The sequence below is a fragment of the Borostomias antarcticus genome, assembly GCF_949987555.1.
Source record: "Borostomias antarcticus genome assembly, chromosome: 4".
In the NCBI taxonomy this organism is placed as follows: Eukaryota; Metazoa; Chordata; class Actinopteri; order Stomiiformes; family Stomiidae; genus Borostomias; species Borostomias antarcticus.
Window position 1 is genome coordinate 32390435 of NC_140237.1, and position 16225 is coordinate 32406659.

General features: G+C 45.1%; 1 protein-coding gene across 2 annotated transcripts in view; it reads left to right on the forward strand.

The window, feature by feature from the left end:
- homer2 (homer scaffold protein 2) overlaps positions 1–16225 on the forward strand; it is a 42183-nt gene that overhangs the window by 13774 nt on the left and 12184 nt on the right. For both annotated transcript variants that reach the window (XM_084436742.1, XM_084436741.1), the window contains exons 3-4: positions 14150–14281; positions 15010–15102. In XM_084436742.1, coding sequence (XP_084292868.1) covers positions 14150–14281; positions 15010–15102 — 225 coding nt within the window. The remainder of the gene's footprint in view (positions 1–14149; positions 14282–15009; positions 15103–16225) is intronic.

Genomic DNA, 16225 nt, shown 5'->3' on the forward strand with positions numbered 1-16225 from the left:
GTGTGTGTGTGTGTGTGTGTGTGTGTGTGTGTGTGTGTGTGTGTGTGCGCGTGCGCGCGTGTCTGTGCGTGTGCGTGCGTGTGTGTGTGCATGTGTGTCTGCGTTCGTGTGTGCGTGTGTCTGTCTGTCTGACTCTCCCATGCCCACTGAAGGGCTAGATGACCTGTTTCCATGGAGATTGGAGTCTCGGTGAAAGACCGGGATGATGCTGCTGAATACCCAGAATCCTCCCAGGGTCGCCACCTCTCTCTCACACACACACACACACACACACATACACTGCCCACACACACACACACTGCCCACACACACACACACACACTGCCCACACACAGCCTCTCATCAACCCACAGGTAGAAACGCATTTTGACGCTATCACGCTGCGCTGGACGATGACTTAGGGGCGAATTCACTAAAGGATTGCGCAGCTTTTCCTGACGCAAAGCCTGTGCAAATAAGTCAAAAATTATGTTTGCTATTCACAAAGCCCTCGCAAAGGGTGAAATACGGTGTTAACTGCGTTGCGTTCGTCATTGCGTTTCTCTGCGCCGGTGTTATTAGCTCATATTTAAATTAGGTAATATGGGCGGAGAATGTTCCCCTTTCTATGCAAATGAACATTATTGCAAAACCCGCCCAATTCACAAAGATCGGCGCAAATTGCCTCACGCAGTTAAAGTGAAATTAATACCGTTTTCAGAAACGTGGTGGTATTTAAGCGCAAGGGGTGTGTCGCGGCCAGCCTGTCCGCTGATCATGGCAGCAGTGATTGTTGCGAGGCGAATTCGGCATCGCAATGCCAGTCACTTTTTGATTTAACACTAGAACCACCGTGGTAGCTGTTTGGACACCAGAGCGCGCAGCTCTTCAGCCAACTGGAGGATGAAGTCGCGTCTGGGGAGGCTCAGTTGACTATGCGTCTCTCCACCCGTCCCCAGCGAGTCCAAGCTCCCCCAATGAATAATACTCATTTATAATAGCCTACATAGCACGAAACTGTGCGTATAATAGTCTATACGCGAAACTGCGCATTCCCTATAGCTGTTCATTGAACGGCTGGGGGCCGATATAGGTATAAATAAATAAAAACATAGCCTACACAATATTTTTTTTATTTGAATGGTATTTTGCTTTTGTATCATAGGTATCATCTTCAGCCATGGATGATGACTCCCGTGCGCAATCCTTCCAACGTTGGAGAGGCGGCGTACAACTGGGCTCACATCAGGACGCGCGGTGTGATTGAGTGCACATTTGGAATCCTGAAAAGCCGTTTAGATGCCTAGATCGTACCGGTGGGGCAATGTTATACACTCCCCCAAAAGTAGGCCTATGCCAAATCATCGTGCTGCAACTTGCATAACATAAAATGACAATTTTTCCTTTGTTCGTCTTTTCAAATCATTCCACCTCCGTTTGCAGTCTTCCGCGTTTACACACGCAAATGGTACTGACTGATTGGGAAATTAAACCCCAAATATGATTTTTTGCTGCAGTCGTGATATTTTTTGCGGAGAGCTGTGAGACATGTTTTTGAACCTCGTCCGTGAGGCCTTCAAGTTCGCTGTCTGAAAATCGTATCTTTCTTTTTCTGTCTGCCATCGTCCAATGATATGCATACGAGTTGTATGCGCTGTATGCGCAGTATTTATAGTCATTTCCTATATCTGCAGCAAATTGCACTCAGCCGCAAACACCGAATGGGCGTGTTTGCGCTGGGATATTATTAGCGCAATGTCTTTAGTGAATAGGTTTTTAAAACGGAGCACATAGCGGGCGCAACTGACGCGCAATATAATGGTGCAATTAGCGGGCGCAATTTGCTTTAGTGAATTCGCCCCTTAGAGTTCAGAGCAATGCGATACCTACCAACCAACATGTATCTTAGCTTAGAATGCCGTACAGTCGTATTAATAGAGATCCTGACTAGCTAGTCTGAGGACTGGCTGTAGTTCTGTGTGTGTGTGTGTGTGTGTGTGTGTGTGTGTGTGTGTGTGTGTGTGTGTGTGTGTGTGTGTGTGTGTGTGTGTGTGTGTGTGTGTGTGTGTGTGTGTGTGTGTGTGTGTGTGTGTGTGTGCGCACGCATCAGTTTTATTGTGTGGGGTGCTCAAAAGTACTAACCTGACGCACTAGGTCGTTTGTTACACATAACCGTCTGGGAAGTCACTATTGGAATCTCTTTGGAAAAGGGCAGGCACTTTCAGAAAATACAGGCAGGTGATTGGATGAGCCATATGTCTATCACGGCTCTCTTCAAGTCGGGAGAAGAGCAGAAACATCTTTTCCATTGAGAAAAGCCTTCAGTGCTGTTCTTTGCTCTTTCAATGAAGAACTACTCTCCAGATCATATACAGTGCATCCGGAAAGAACTCACGCCTCTTCACTTTTTAAACATTTTGTTACGTTACAGCCTTCCAAACTTACATTCATTTTCTCATCAATCTATACACAATACCCCATATTGACAAAGAGAAAAAAGTGTTTAGACATGTTTGCAAATGTATTAAAAGTAAAAATACACACGTTAACTAATATCTATTAACTAACTAATATATATTCACTTCCTTTGCTATGACACTCAAAATTGAGCTCAGGTGCATCCTGTTTCCACTCATCATCCTTGAGATGTTTCTACAACCTGATTGGAGTCCAATCTGTGGTAAATTCAATTGATTGGACAGGATTTGGAAAGACACACACCTATATAAGGTCCCACAGTTGACAGTGCATGTCAGAGCACAAACCAAGCCATGAAGTCAAAGAAATTGTCTGTAGACCTCAGAGACAGGATTGTATCGAGGCACAGATCTGGGGAAGGGTACAAAAAAAATCTGCAGCCTTGAAGGCCCCGAAGAGCACAATGGTCTCTATCATTCGTAAATGGAAGAAATTTGGAACCACCAGGACTCTTCCCAAAGCTGGCCGCCCTGCCAAAGTAAGTAATCAGGGGAGAATTTCTGCAGCGCTCCACCAATGGTGGAGTGGCAAGACAGAAGCCTCTCCTCAGTAAAAGGCACATTTTATTTTACACACCAAAAGGCACCTAAAGGACTGTCAGACCATAAGAAACAAGATTTTCTGGTCTGATGAAACCACGATTGAACTCTTTGGTCTGAATGCCAAGCGTCACGACTGTAGGAAATCAGGCACTGTTCATCACCTGGATAATACCATGGCCTTCCATAGCATGGTGGGATGTTTCTCAGTGGCAGGAACTAATAGAGTTGTCAGGATAGAGGGAAAGACGAACGGAGCAAAGTACAGAGAGATCCTTAATGAAACCCTGCTCAGACTGGGGCGAAGGTTTACCAAACTGCTCCAGAGCACTCAGGGCCTTCGAGGTTTACCTTCCAACAGTACACTGACCCTAGGCGCACAGCCAAGACAACAAAGGAGTGGCTTCGGGACAAGTCTGTGAATGTCCTTGAGTGGCCCAGCCAGAGCCCAGACTTGAACCCGATTAAACATCAATGAAAAGACCTGGAAATAGCTCTGCAGCGACGCTCCCCTTCTAACCTGACAGAGCTTAAGAGGATCTGCAGAGAAGAATGGGAGAAATACCCCAAATACAGGTGTGCCAAGCTTGTAGCGTCATACCCAAGAAGACTTGAGGCTGTAATCGCTGCCAAAGGTGCCTCAACACAGTACTGAGTAAAGGGTGTGAATACTTAGTACATGTACACTTTTTTTTTTAGTACACTTTTTTAAAATTAAAAATACAAACATTTCTAAAACTTTTTTCACTTCGTCATTATGGGGTGTTGTGTGTAGATCTTTGAGGAAAAAATTAATTAAATCTATTTTGGAATAAAGCTGTAACAGCAAAATGTGGAAAAAGTGAAGGGGTGTGAGTACTCTACAGATGTAGTGTAATTGATGCTCTAGCAACATCCACGCTAGCCTATTCTTTAGGAGCTGCCATTGTCAGCTGTCGTCATACCTAAACCACGCCCATAGCTGCCAGTAGTTCCTCATCGCAGGACACTTATTGGCCAGACCGAATTCTGTTCAGCCACAAATGGATTTCTACTGAGCCTGGCCAGACTGAGGTGCGTAGAGAAACGGAATGTGAGAGTGCGAGATCAGGATGGTCTCACGAGGCTACAAAAGCACAGCAGGATTGGCTCAAAAAGAGAAGGATTTTACATTTTAGTTCCTACTTGAATTGGGGTGTGTGCGTGTGCGTGTGCGGAGGGGTGTAAAACACTTTACTCAAGTAGTCATTATTTATATAAGGTTTTATTTCCATCCTGAGCTGTACCTGAGCTGTACAGGTCAGTTTATGGCTTGGCTCCACTGCAGCTGTCAGCGTCAACAGTTAGTGTCCGTCAAAAATCAAGTAATGAGCGTCTGCAATTCTCTAACGTCGGACGCAGGTATCGAACGTGAGGCAACGGCTGCAGTGGAGCTGCTGTCATTAATTACAGTGGATTCATTGCCTTAGCTTCTGATGGTTGATGCTGATGGATGGAGTGGAGCCCAGTCGTTAAAGAGCTGAGTTCAAGCATCCATTCTGGTTGTTAAGAACTGTCTTGATCATTATTGATAGTCGGTGTCATTCGTTTCCCCAGTGCAAAGGTCATTGCTCTGAACGGCAAAATCCATTTAAGTGCACAGCAGCTCATCCACACCAGCCCTCTCTCCCATCTCTGTCTCTCCCTGCCCTGTCTCTCCCATCTCTCTCTCCCATCTGTCTCTCCCATCTCTCTCTCCCTGCCCTCCCTATCTCTACCAGCCCTGTCTCTACCATCCATCCATCCATCCATCCATCCATCCATCCATCCATCAATCCATCAATCCATTAATCCATCAATCCATCAATCAATCAATCAGTATTTATATAGTACAAGTCATACATCAAATGCAACTCCAAGTGCTGAACTTGTGCAAATCTAAATAAACACACTAGATAAAATCCAGGCTAAAAGGGTGGTTTTAAGTTGTCTTGATAACCACACACTTGGCCCCCCTCAGGTCCTCCAGCAAGCTGTTCCACAGGCTGGGGCAGGGAAGCATTACAATAGTCCAGCCTACTAGTGATAACTACTCCCTCACAATTGGCCTGGGATAGAAACGGACAAACCCTGGCAATATTTTTAAAGTGATAAAAGGCAGATTTAGTCACATTCCGAAGGTGGGCATCAAAAATTAAATTGATGATGATGATCACACCTACTGTAGGTTTTCAGCCTGGTGCGTGGGACTGAGTGTCAGTGACTTCAGTCTAGAGTTCAGTTTCTCTCTGTGCCTCTGCTCCAATGACTAGTACCTCTGTTATGTCTGAGCTGAAAGACGTTCTGAGTCATCAAAGAATTCATCATCAATAGGGCTTGGTTGTGTCATCAGAGACGGCAATATAGAGTTGAATGTCATCAGCGTAACTGTGAAAATTGATGCCGTGTCTCCTGATGACTGCCAAGAGGCAGTATACAGACTGAACGTTGAGGTCATAGTTCTTAGAGGAGTGGTTGTCGAGGGCAACAAAAATTCTCTACCTGTGAGGTAAGTGAGGTAAGATGCAGTTAAGAACAGTGCAAGAGAAGTCAACACATTTATGTAATCTGTCTATGAGAATACTGTTGTTGACTGTACCAAAAACGGCAGAGCTTTTTGGTGTCCAACATTGTGCAAAATGCAGTTTGAGGTGAAAAAAATACATAATCTGTAACTGTAAAAAAAACAACGAATTTCTCTAAAATTTTGCTTAAAAAGGATGATTAGAAATTGGTCTAAAATGTTTGAGCATTGATGAGTCATTTTTCTTCAGGAAGTGTTTCACTATAGCTGTCTTATATGTGGTTGGAAAATAATTTTCCTGTCTGTAAAGAATCATTAAAGTCGCACTGAAACGGATGTTTGAGATCATCTAACTTCAGTAGTTTGACGTATTTCCGACGCAAACAAGCTATGAGGGTGGGACATGCGTTTAGAGGAATTTGATTAGAACATTGACAAGTGGACGGGTTTTAATAACTTTAGACAGATTCGATAGAAGGATAGCGTTGATTTACGGGTGGATGTTGTGAGATTATTGGCCTAAAATCTAAGGTACCTGTTGTCGTCATTGCACGTGACCTACCGTTTTCCAGGAAGTAAGAAATTATATACTTTGATATAAGATTACAACAAAAGTGTAATTTTGTAAATTTTTTGCCATACATCGTTGAATAGGTGAACACTATGACCAATTATGTGAACCAAAATGTGACACAATGCTTTTTTCATTTCAGTGCGACTTTAATAATAGCTTGGATCTAATCTGATAAACAGTTAAAATTGTTTTTGAAAATGTGGTGGAGACAGGATCAAGAGGGCAAGTGGGGGGCTTAGGCTGTGCTACTACCTTCATTAGCATGTCAGCGTCAACCAGGGCTAAACACTTAGTGAGGTAGGAGATTATAAGGTTTCACTCCTTCGTTGAGCTATCCCAGACCAGGTGGTGATTATCTTATCCCTGAAGTATGCTGCAAACTCTTCACATGTCGATGTGGGAAAAAAAGATCACCGGAGTCTAAGTGGACAGGGTTAATTAGATGGTCAAAGAGGAGGATTTTCGGATTGTTCTGATCATCGCTGTTCAGTCTGGAGAAATGACCCTCTGACCCTCTGAAATGACACTCTGATTGCCTTATTGTACACACCAAGATGCTCACAGAAAATGTCATGGTGGATATGTAAATTAGACTTTCCATTTTCTTTTTGCTACATGACAATTTCTCTTTAATTTAGTTATTTCCTCATTTTTCCAGGGGGCTCTCTGTTTGGGGTTGGGCTTTTTTTGTTTGACGGGGTAACGGCGTTGTGCTTAGTTTGGTAACTAGGTGATCATCACGTGTAGAATAACTCCTGGCTCCTAAACGGGTCGTGAAGTTTGCAGCAACCTCAGGGGTAAGACACTGTTTTCTAACAAGGCATTCAGTATTGTTCTGTGCTGTGCAGGCTATAACCGAAATAATAAATCATAATGATCAGACAGCCATATCAAGAATGGAGGACATATCAACAGTAAGTTAATGTGTTATCACCAGATCTGAGGTGAGGCCAAGGCTATGGTGAGGCCAGATCTGAGGTGAGGCCAAGGCCATGGTGAGGCCAGATCTGAGGTGAGGCCAAGGCTATGGGTGAGGCCAGATCTGAGGTGAGGCCAAGGCTATGGGTGAGGCCAGATCTAAGGTGAGGCCAAGGCTATGGGTGAGGCCAGATCTGAGGTGAGGCCAAGGCTATGGGTGAGGCCAGATCTAAGGTGAGGCCAAGGCTATGGGTGAGGCCAGATCTAAGGTGAGGCCAAGGCTATAGGTGAGGCCAAGGCTATAGGTGAGGCTATGGGCGTGGCTATGGGCGGGTCCAGTGACATGTTTAGCACAATCCAGATAATTCAGAATATTTAGAAAATCCATGGCTTTGGAATCTGACTTCTTATCCACATGTAGGTTAAAATCACCTATGATAATGCTTTTATCATGATTACGGTACGTAGTTGATAACAATTCTGCAGAAGTGGACTAGTAAGGGGGGGGGCATTGCTTTGGGAGACCAGTGTAAAGTTACTGCCAGCACAGTTGGCTGACACCCGAGCCGTTGTCTCTCCCGGCCATATCTCTCCCAGTCCTGTCTCTCCCCAGGCATGCGCACCATGCGGTGGTCCTGTCAGAGTGTGTGTAATCCCTCCCTAGTCCCTGATGTCATCCTGCTCCGCATAATCCCTCTCCGAACTCACCGACCGCTCCTAGCAAACAAACAGACAGTAATGAGCAGATTGGAGGTGTCTGCGAAATCAGTGGGTGGTTCAATTGGAGAGAGGTGAACTGCTTCAACTCCATTGTACTCATTCCTTTCAGTCTATAGAGAGGTGGGTGATATCAGAGAGTGGGTTGAACAACAGAGGGCTCTGATTGGCTACCTGTGGAACTGAATAGGGAGAATGTAGGGTATCTAGTCTCGCAGCTAGAGAGTGAGATAGAGAGATGAAAAGGCAAACCCAGTGTCTTTTTTCTCACACACCGGCACACAATGTTCTGTCTGGTCTTTGCCCGGTGGCAGGGGCAGTCCGATAATGGCGTGACCGCAGCATAGCAGTCCATCAGCGTTTTTCTTCCTCAGCCCTCAATGCCTCACTCATCACTCTGGGTGATTGGCATACGGTATATTTTGCTTACAGGACGCACAGCGAAGCAGTGTTGGATTTCTCTTCCAGCTCTGCATACTGTAGCAGTTTTAACTGCTGATTAGTATCGCCCAATAAGAAAGGCCTGTGTGTTGAAAATCAGAGTGCCTGTGACTTTCGGAGAGGTTAAAATCAAGTTGCCGGACGGTGACACTTATTCTTCTTCTTCGTTTGGGTCAGTTGTCCCCCCCCCACCCCCCCCCCCTCCCCCAGGCTCGGGGCTGAGGGGCTATCCTTTTACCACCCCTGGGTGAGGTGACACTGTCGCAGTACTGTAAATTGAGGCTTTGCAAGGAGGAGGGGAGAGGTTACAATGGTTATTAGGTTGTGTGCCCTCTCTCTCTTCTCATCCATTTTGCCTTCCTTCCAACCTTTCCCGTTCTGCCCACCCATGGGGTGTTAACTTTAAGGTGATGCTGACTCTACAGATTACGTGTTGTCAGCAGACACTATTACAATCGTCCAAGGGGGTCCCAAGAGGACAGGAGGTATCCCATAACCACCCTGGCCGGCGCCCCCACAGTGACCCCTCAGCCCAGCGCCTGGTCCAGCCCACCACCTGTCTGCGGCCCCTGCCACCTGATACACGGCCCACCTCGCCACCCCTGCAGCTGCCCCTATCACTCGCACATACCCGTCCTGTGGGCCAGACCAAGCACCAGGGTGTTCGCTCTGGAGCTAGTCTCTTCTCTGTGTCAAAGCCTCCATGGGTTGTACTGTAGGCTAGCCTATGCCTTTATTTCAGATGGTGTAGGACGAATACACTGTACGGACAATATTAAGGCACTTCTGGATTGCAGTGTCCTGTGTCTTGCCTCTATCCTCTCCTCCTCTCTTGCATGTCCTCCCTCATCCCTTCATCCATATGGAGCGGATGAGCTGGAACGTGTCATCCGTTTATGTGTAATTTGTGTTTAATTCTGCACGGGGTGTGTGGGCAGAGATCCTGATTTGGGATGTTAATTCTTTGCAGCCCATCTTTACTGACTGGGGAGATTAGGGGGATGTTGATCCTGTCACACCACATCGGATTCAGCAGGGGTGATCAAACTAGGAAGACTCATACTCACGACTAGCATTAGCATTTCAGGCTGTCCTCTTATCTTGTTACCGGGTGAAAAACACGTGCTCCACAAATACCTCTTGTGTACAGTATCCACACCACAGCAACTGCTGTAGCCACGCCCTAGCTGGAGATCAGTACGCCCTGGTAGTGGAGGGCAGAGAGGGTGAGCAGAGAGAAACAGGGGCCTGGTGGTTTGGTGGGCTGGTTTCGCTGGTGCAAAGTGGATTATATCCCTCTCTGCTGATGATCTCTCCTATTACACACCACATGGCAGGGAGATCAAGTCAGGATAGATTCACACACCTAGAGTACCCGGTCACACTTTACAATAAGGGTCACAAAAAACATTAGTTAACTGTTAACCAATGCTTATTTAGGGTTAGGTTACTAATGTTAATTAATAACTTAGTTAAGGTTAGGGTTAGGTGAGTTAAATAACATTAGTAAATGGTTAATAGAGACATTAGTTAACTGATACTTAATGTTTAATAATGAATTAACTAATGCTTATTAATGTACCTTTATTGGAAAGTGTTACCGAGTACTTGGCCCTTCCTGTCTCTGTGTGCCTCTCTGTCTGAAGGAGGATGAGAATGGGCTGAGAAAAAAGACAATTGCCACTCTTTCTCTGTCTCTCTGTCTCTCTTTCTCTGAATAATTATTGATATTGTTTGACTTATTAAAGGTGCTACGTGTAATACTTTAGTTACTAAATTACTAAATTACTTTAGTTACTTTAGTTCCACTGCACGAAAAAGAACCAACTCACATCTACTCGCTTTTTTTGGTTTTCCAACACGCAAAAGTGGAGGTCAAGTGCTACTTTTTTTGGACCTGCTCCTTCGAGGTTCCAAGCAAGCTGTAGCAGGTCAAGGTGCGAAGCCTCCAGAAATAGAACTCCTCATCCTCGTATATCTGTCCAATGCACCCTTTTACAAAAGCTACCTAATTGCCATCCCTCATGACATGGTGTTCTAGTCAGCACCAAACAAGGTCCCAGGATTGGCTACTCTGGTTCCTTGAGCCAAAACCGAACTAGGATAAACGGCTTTTACTGTAGTAATTTTTACCCCTAGAGCTTGGAACGAGCTCCAAGAAACTTTAAAATTGGATGTTTTATTCCCCTTCGGCAGTTTTAAAAATATGTTTTACTGAGGTCGAAGTCTGCATATATTTTTAAATTCTCAGTTTATCAGTTTAGTTTCAGTTTTAATGTGTAACTGTATGCTGTTTTGATATTTATAGTGTTTGCTGTTTTATACTGTAGCCTATGTTTTATCTTTATACTATATGTTTCTGTATTTATTGTCTATTGGTGTTTGGTGCTTTATACTGTATATTATTGTAACCAGGGAACGATTTTAAAGGAGACCTAGCTCTCAATGGTCTCCACTATTAAAAGATTCAAAAAACAAAACATACAATACATTTATCCTGCGGTTGACATTCTCCTCCCTGCACATCTCCACTCATTAGTCACATGGTTTCGCTGAGAGGTGCCCTCAGGGCCTGCTGTATACGGTCCGTCCCCCAAATGATTCCCCGCTTGATGGATTCTGAGTAGGTCTTGATAGTTTATGTTCCCATTTCCCTCACCCACATCTCATCACAGTGTTACTTCTGGTCTGACTGATGAGATGCACTTTTCTGCTCTGTTGGGTGATGGCGTCTCCTCATTCCTGTCTCTGTAAGATGGTGTTTTCTGGGCACTCTGAGGAGTGAGAGTTCCAGCGCTCCGGAGCGAGGGAGTGGAGGAAGTTCAGCAGCTGAGGACGAGAGGAGAGAGAAGGGAGAGAGGCAGGGGGTGAGGGAGAAGACGGGAGACACTGAGAGACGCAGGGGGTGAGGGACAAGACAGAGGGAGAAGACAGGAGAGGCTGCCAGTGTCCCCAGCTTTCTGACGCCGGCCTCTGATGCTGCTATGAGATGAGATACATGCTAATTAACTTGTATTGTCAGTTGATTTTTGCAGGGTAATTTACTTGTGCTACTTCTGTTACTCCCTGGTAGAATGTGGGCTTTGTTCTGCACCACTATGTGAGTGTCTTTGTTGAGGGTGCGCATGGCCAAGCATGTGTACCTGTGTGTCTGACATGAATGTGGTCCTGCTAACGAACAGTGCAGATGTTGTTTCATTGTCCCCTCACACACACATACCTTGAGGTCCTCTGACATGGCCCTACTTGTGGTACCCAAGTCTAGGCTGGTAACAAAGGGCGATCGGGCTTTTGCTGTCCAAGCTCCAAGACTTTGGAATCAAGCCAACCACAAACTAGCCAGTTCAGTCAACATTTTTAAATCTCTTTTAAAAACTTAAGAAAAATTTCTTCAAAATGGCTTTTTGCACTTTGTAATTGTACTTGTATTTATTCTATTCCTGTTGCCTTTGCTCTCCTTTTGATTATTGTGGTTCCTGTATTGTCAATGTTCTGTTTGCTGCTTTTAAATTGTTATTTGGATTTTATTCTGTAAAAGCACCTTGTAAGTATGTTCAGAAAGGCGCTATACAAATAAAGTTATTATTTGTTATGCCCTAAAAGCTACACTCTCATACAGTACTAGCCAGTTATTAATGTTTAAAGTTAAAGTTGTTCATTTTTATTTTGTCATTTTATTTGTAGATTATTTGTATATTTTATGATGCTCTCTGACATCTGATGCTGTAGGCTTGACACATACAGTAGTAGGCCTATTATAGCCACCAGTTTGGGAATTATGGGGGGTTAGTGGGTCAGGAATGGACTGTGCCTGCGTGTGGTGTGTGTGTGTGTGTGTGTGTGTGTGTGTGTGTGTGTGTGTGCGTGTGCGTGTTCGTGTGTGGCTGTTAGATGGTAGGGAGAACTATTTTAAGATTGGCGTCTTCTGATCCTTGGGGAGGAACAAGAGGCAGTGACTCTAGAAATAAGGAAACAAATCAAATTATCTTTAGATTACTCTCCTTGTCTCAAGATGAACCATAAGCCCCAAACTGCTTCCCAGCCTCTTATTGTTCTGTGTTTTGGTTTATCACTAATGCAATGCCCGTTCAAAACAATTTCCCAATGGATGGTGAACGTCCTTGAGGCCTGAGCAATACACTGTCACATTTGAGCTAAACAGAAGCCATCAGTCATTGTCTGGCTAGCTAGCTAGTTGGCTTGATGTCAAGGAAGTGGACTTTTTAATGTTAGCCAGCCAGCTAGCTAGCTAATGTTGTCCCCGCCCTCCACCACCAGAGCAGCAAATCATGGAAAATATATTGTTGCTATGCGGCTTCCTCATAACCAAAACTGGTCTTTATCTTCAGTTCATGAACTGAAGAGAAAAACAATATGCACTTACATTCGATAGCATTGGAAACAAGTACACAGTGAACCTGTCGTCCCCCACCCATGATGCATGTCACCAGGATGTACAGTTGTAAAGAAATACAAATCAAGGAAATAAATACACATAATAACTAAGGATTTAATTTAAATCATGTTATGGATGCAGCTCTGGTTTTCCTTAAGCCAGTTTTTTGGAGCAGACCCAGGGTAGCGCAGGGAAGAGTGTTCCATGGCTGCGTGACTCAGACAGAGAAGGCTGAACGTCCAAAACCGCTCCTTCTAAATGGAACCACACAGTCCCCTCTAGATGTGGACCTTGTTGGTCTGTCATTGTCCTTTCTGGCCACAAACTGACTCATTGGTGGGGAGGGGGGGCATGGCCATGAAGGATTTTAAAAACAAGGCAGGCATCATTATACAGGGTGAGTAAGTCATACTTTTAAGTGATGTGACAATGGTGATACCTGAGGGGCTTTTATCTAGGGTCTTTAATGCTTGTTTATAGAGGGAGGGAAGTTGATGAAAAGTGGTTGATCCCTGCTTGGGACCAGCTTGTAATACAGCATGGCAGATGGGAAAAGATCCTTGTGTGCATATATAGCAGGGCTGCCTCAGTTGATAGGTATGGACGGAAAAATCTTAAGTTGAACAGACTAAACCTCACGGTATGAGATAATCGTGAGACAGACAGACAGACAGAGATCCTTGCCTTTTTAGTTAGATTATGGAAATTGTGTATTTCTGTCTACAGATGGGATGAAGTCAGCTTGAAAGATTGGAGTTTTAAGTAGCTATTTTCTGAACAACTTGTGTTGTTTTAGAGCACTGCCCATCTATTTGACCAGAGAATTACTCCATCAGATTAATAGATTCATTGATGAATCTGCTCTCTTACATATTACATATTTCAATGTTTGAATCTTATAATCATTTGGGCAGCTTGCTGGAATTGTATTCAGCTTTGGAAACTATGGCAACCTGTTTTTATTAATTATAAATAAACTCTGTAGAAATCACCCTTGAAGGGAAAGTCAGCTTTGTCATCCGTTAAAAAAACAAAAACAGAAGCAACAAAGACAAAACATTTAATGCGTCGCATTTCGCTGATTCACTCTCAGCAGGAATCGTTTCTTGCAGGACAACGCTGCACAGTGTGGCCCCTGGGTAGGAACAGACCCACGGTCTGCGATCGTCCCTCAACCCGAACCCAACCTTGAGGGAAGAACTGACCCCACTGACCCTAGAACATTCCCACTGATTCTCACATAGATAAGCGCTGCTGTGTTTCTTAGAGGTGGGAGGTGGGAGGGAGAGAGTTTGTCTTGGCCGGTCTAGCACTGAACAGGCTCTCACTCTGACTGGGGAGTGTTAATCTAACAACAATAGGGTTTTTATTCATCCAGAAGTCAATAGAACCATTCAGCAGTGAGCTGCAGATGCTGGAGTGGCCTGTCTAGTGTCTTTGACCTGACGTCACTCATGATTGGCTCAGTCCAGCACCTGGTGTGTTTCTCCCAGTAAGCACACTTCCGATAGGCTCCTCTGTGTACTCCACTCTCAAACTGGAGTGGTTCACTATGAAATAACGCTCAGAGTCTCTCTCTCTGACAGGTGATCATCAACAGCACCATCACCCCCAACATGACCTTCACCAAGACGTCCCAGAAGTTTGGCCAGTGGGCCGACAGCAGGGCCAACACGGTCTTCGGCCTCGGCTTCGCCTCTGAGCAACAGCTAGCCAAGGTCAGTCTGTCAAATTCCCAGTGTGTGTGTGTGTGTTTGCATGCGTGTGCGTGCGTGCGTGTCTGTGTCTGTCTGTTACGGTACAGATGTTTAATCTCCAGTTTTTATCCTGCACAAAGCAATGTCTCGTTCAAAAGAACGTTGGCTTTCAATGTATCAAACGAATCACAAAAACAATGAACATAAATTGGACTAGAACTAAATGACGATGAATAAGATGTTATGTACACAGTCTATAAATGAGTGCATAGACTATAAATGACTGCTACAAGGCCTATTGTTTGCCCTCTCTAGTTGTTAATGGATTGCATTCCTACAGCTCTCCATAGCTGTGTTCAGAATCGCTCCCTCGTTCCCTCACTCCCTATTCCCTATATAGGGTTCACCATGTAGTGAACTACCTAGGGAACGGAGAAAATGTAGGGTACATGCGCTGTTCCCTGCAAATCAAGGTGAATTGTGGGTAATAAATAGTGGACTATATAGGGAACGAACATTCTGTGGAGAATTCGGACACTACAAACAAAATGGCTGACGCCCTATATAGTGCACTATATAGTGAATAGGGAGCGATTCCGAACACAGCTCTTGTCTCACAGCTCATACTCGATTGACTCTGCTGAACCACGGTTCACTCTCAATCCCACTCTGCTCAGTCATGAGGGTTTTATGGCCGTACGTTTATATTTCTTACTTCTTCTGTTCGCTGGTATGTCGTCTCATTTCAGTTTGCTGAGAAATTCCAGGAGGTGAAAGAAGCAGCCAAACTAGCGCGGGACAAGTCCCAAGAGAAGATGGAGACCTCGAGTAACCACTCCCAGGTAAAGCACCTTGCTTCTTCCCTTCAGGAAGCCGGTTCTTCGGTCGGTCTCAGTGGATTCTGGGTAATTGGTCCCGTGGTCAGTCAGGGTCAGAGTGGTCCCATAACGGTAAAGTCAAAGCGGAAGTCTACCTAAGCTGAGAGTTGGTCTAACACACACTCTTTCCCACAGGCTTAGTAATGAATGACTAAGGTTTTCCCTCGCTACATTGGGGGTCAAAGGTGACAGTGTCACTTATCACTTGGCAGGCACCACAGAGCCAGATACCTTAGGCCAGAAATAGTCAGAGAGAAAAAACAAGCGAGAAACAGAACGAGATAGAGGTTCTAAAACGACCGGTCGAGAGCCAGAGAACAGTTATCTACTGTCTGGATGCTGGATCTCTTCAGCCTCCATTACAATTCAACAAGAGCAGTTGAACTGAGGATCCTGCTCGTTAATTGATAAGCCTCCAGACTCTGTTATCGTGCCGGTCTGCTCAGTTGAAAGGGACCCTTTATCTTGACATATTAGCTTAGTTGAATCTCTGATATGAAGCTCTGCCGGGTTCTGGTGGAGGAGGTGTGTGGCGCCTGGCACTGCCCGGTCTGCCAGGGCCCCTCGGTGCTATCGAACTAGCGAGTCCAGATGGCAGTAGGCCTCAGACACAGGAGCTGTGTTCGGAATCACTCCCTATTCACTATATAGTGCACTATATAGGGCGTCAGCCATTTTGTTTGTAGTGTCCGAATTCGCCACAGAATTTTCGTTCCCTATATAGTCCACAATTTATTACCCACAATTCACCTTGATTTGCAGGGAACAGTGCATGTACCCTACATTTTCTCCGTTCCCTAGGTAGTTCACTACATGGTGAACCCTATATAGGGAATAGGGAGTGAGGGAACGAGGGAGCGATTCCGAACACAGCTAGGGTCTGCAGAGCTGAAGGCTGCCCTACCGTATGACATGACAGAGACTGGTATCAGCTTCTCCTCACCTCTCCTCTCCTCTGTCAGAGCTGATACGTTGGGGGTGCCTCCCCAGATAGCAAGCGGATGTGTAATGATTCTGGGCCATATATGGGCCGGAACTAAGCCACAATCAGTCCAGATGTATATAGCCCAGATCCGATTGCTATCTG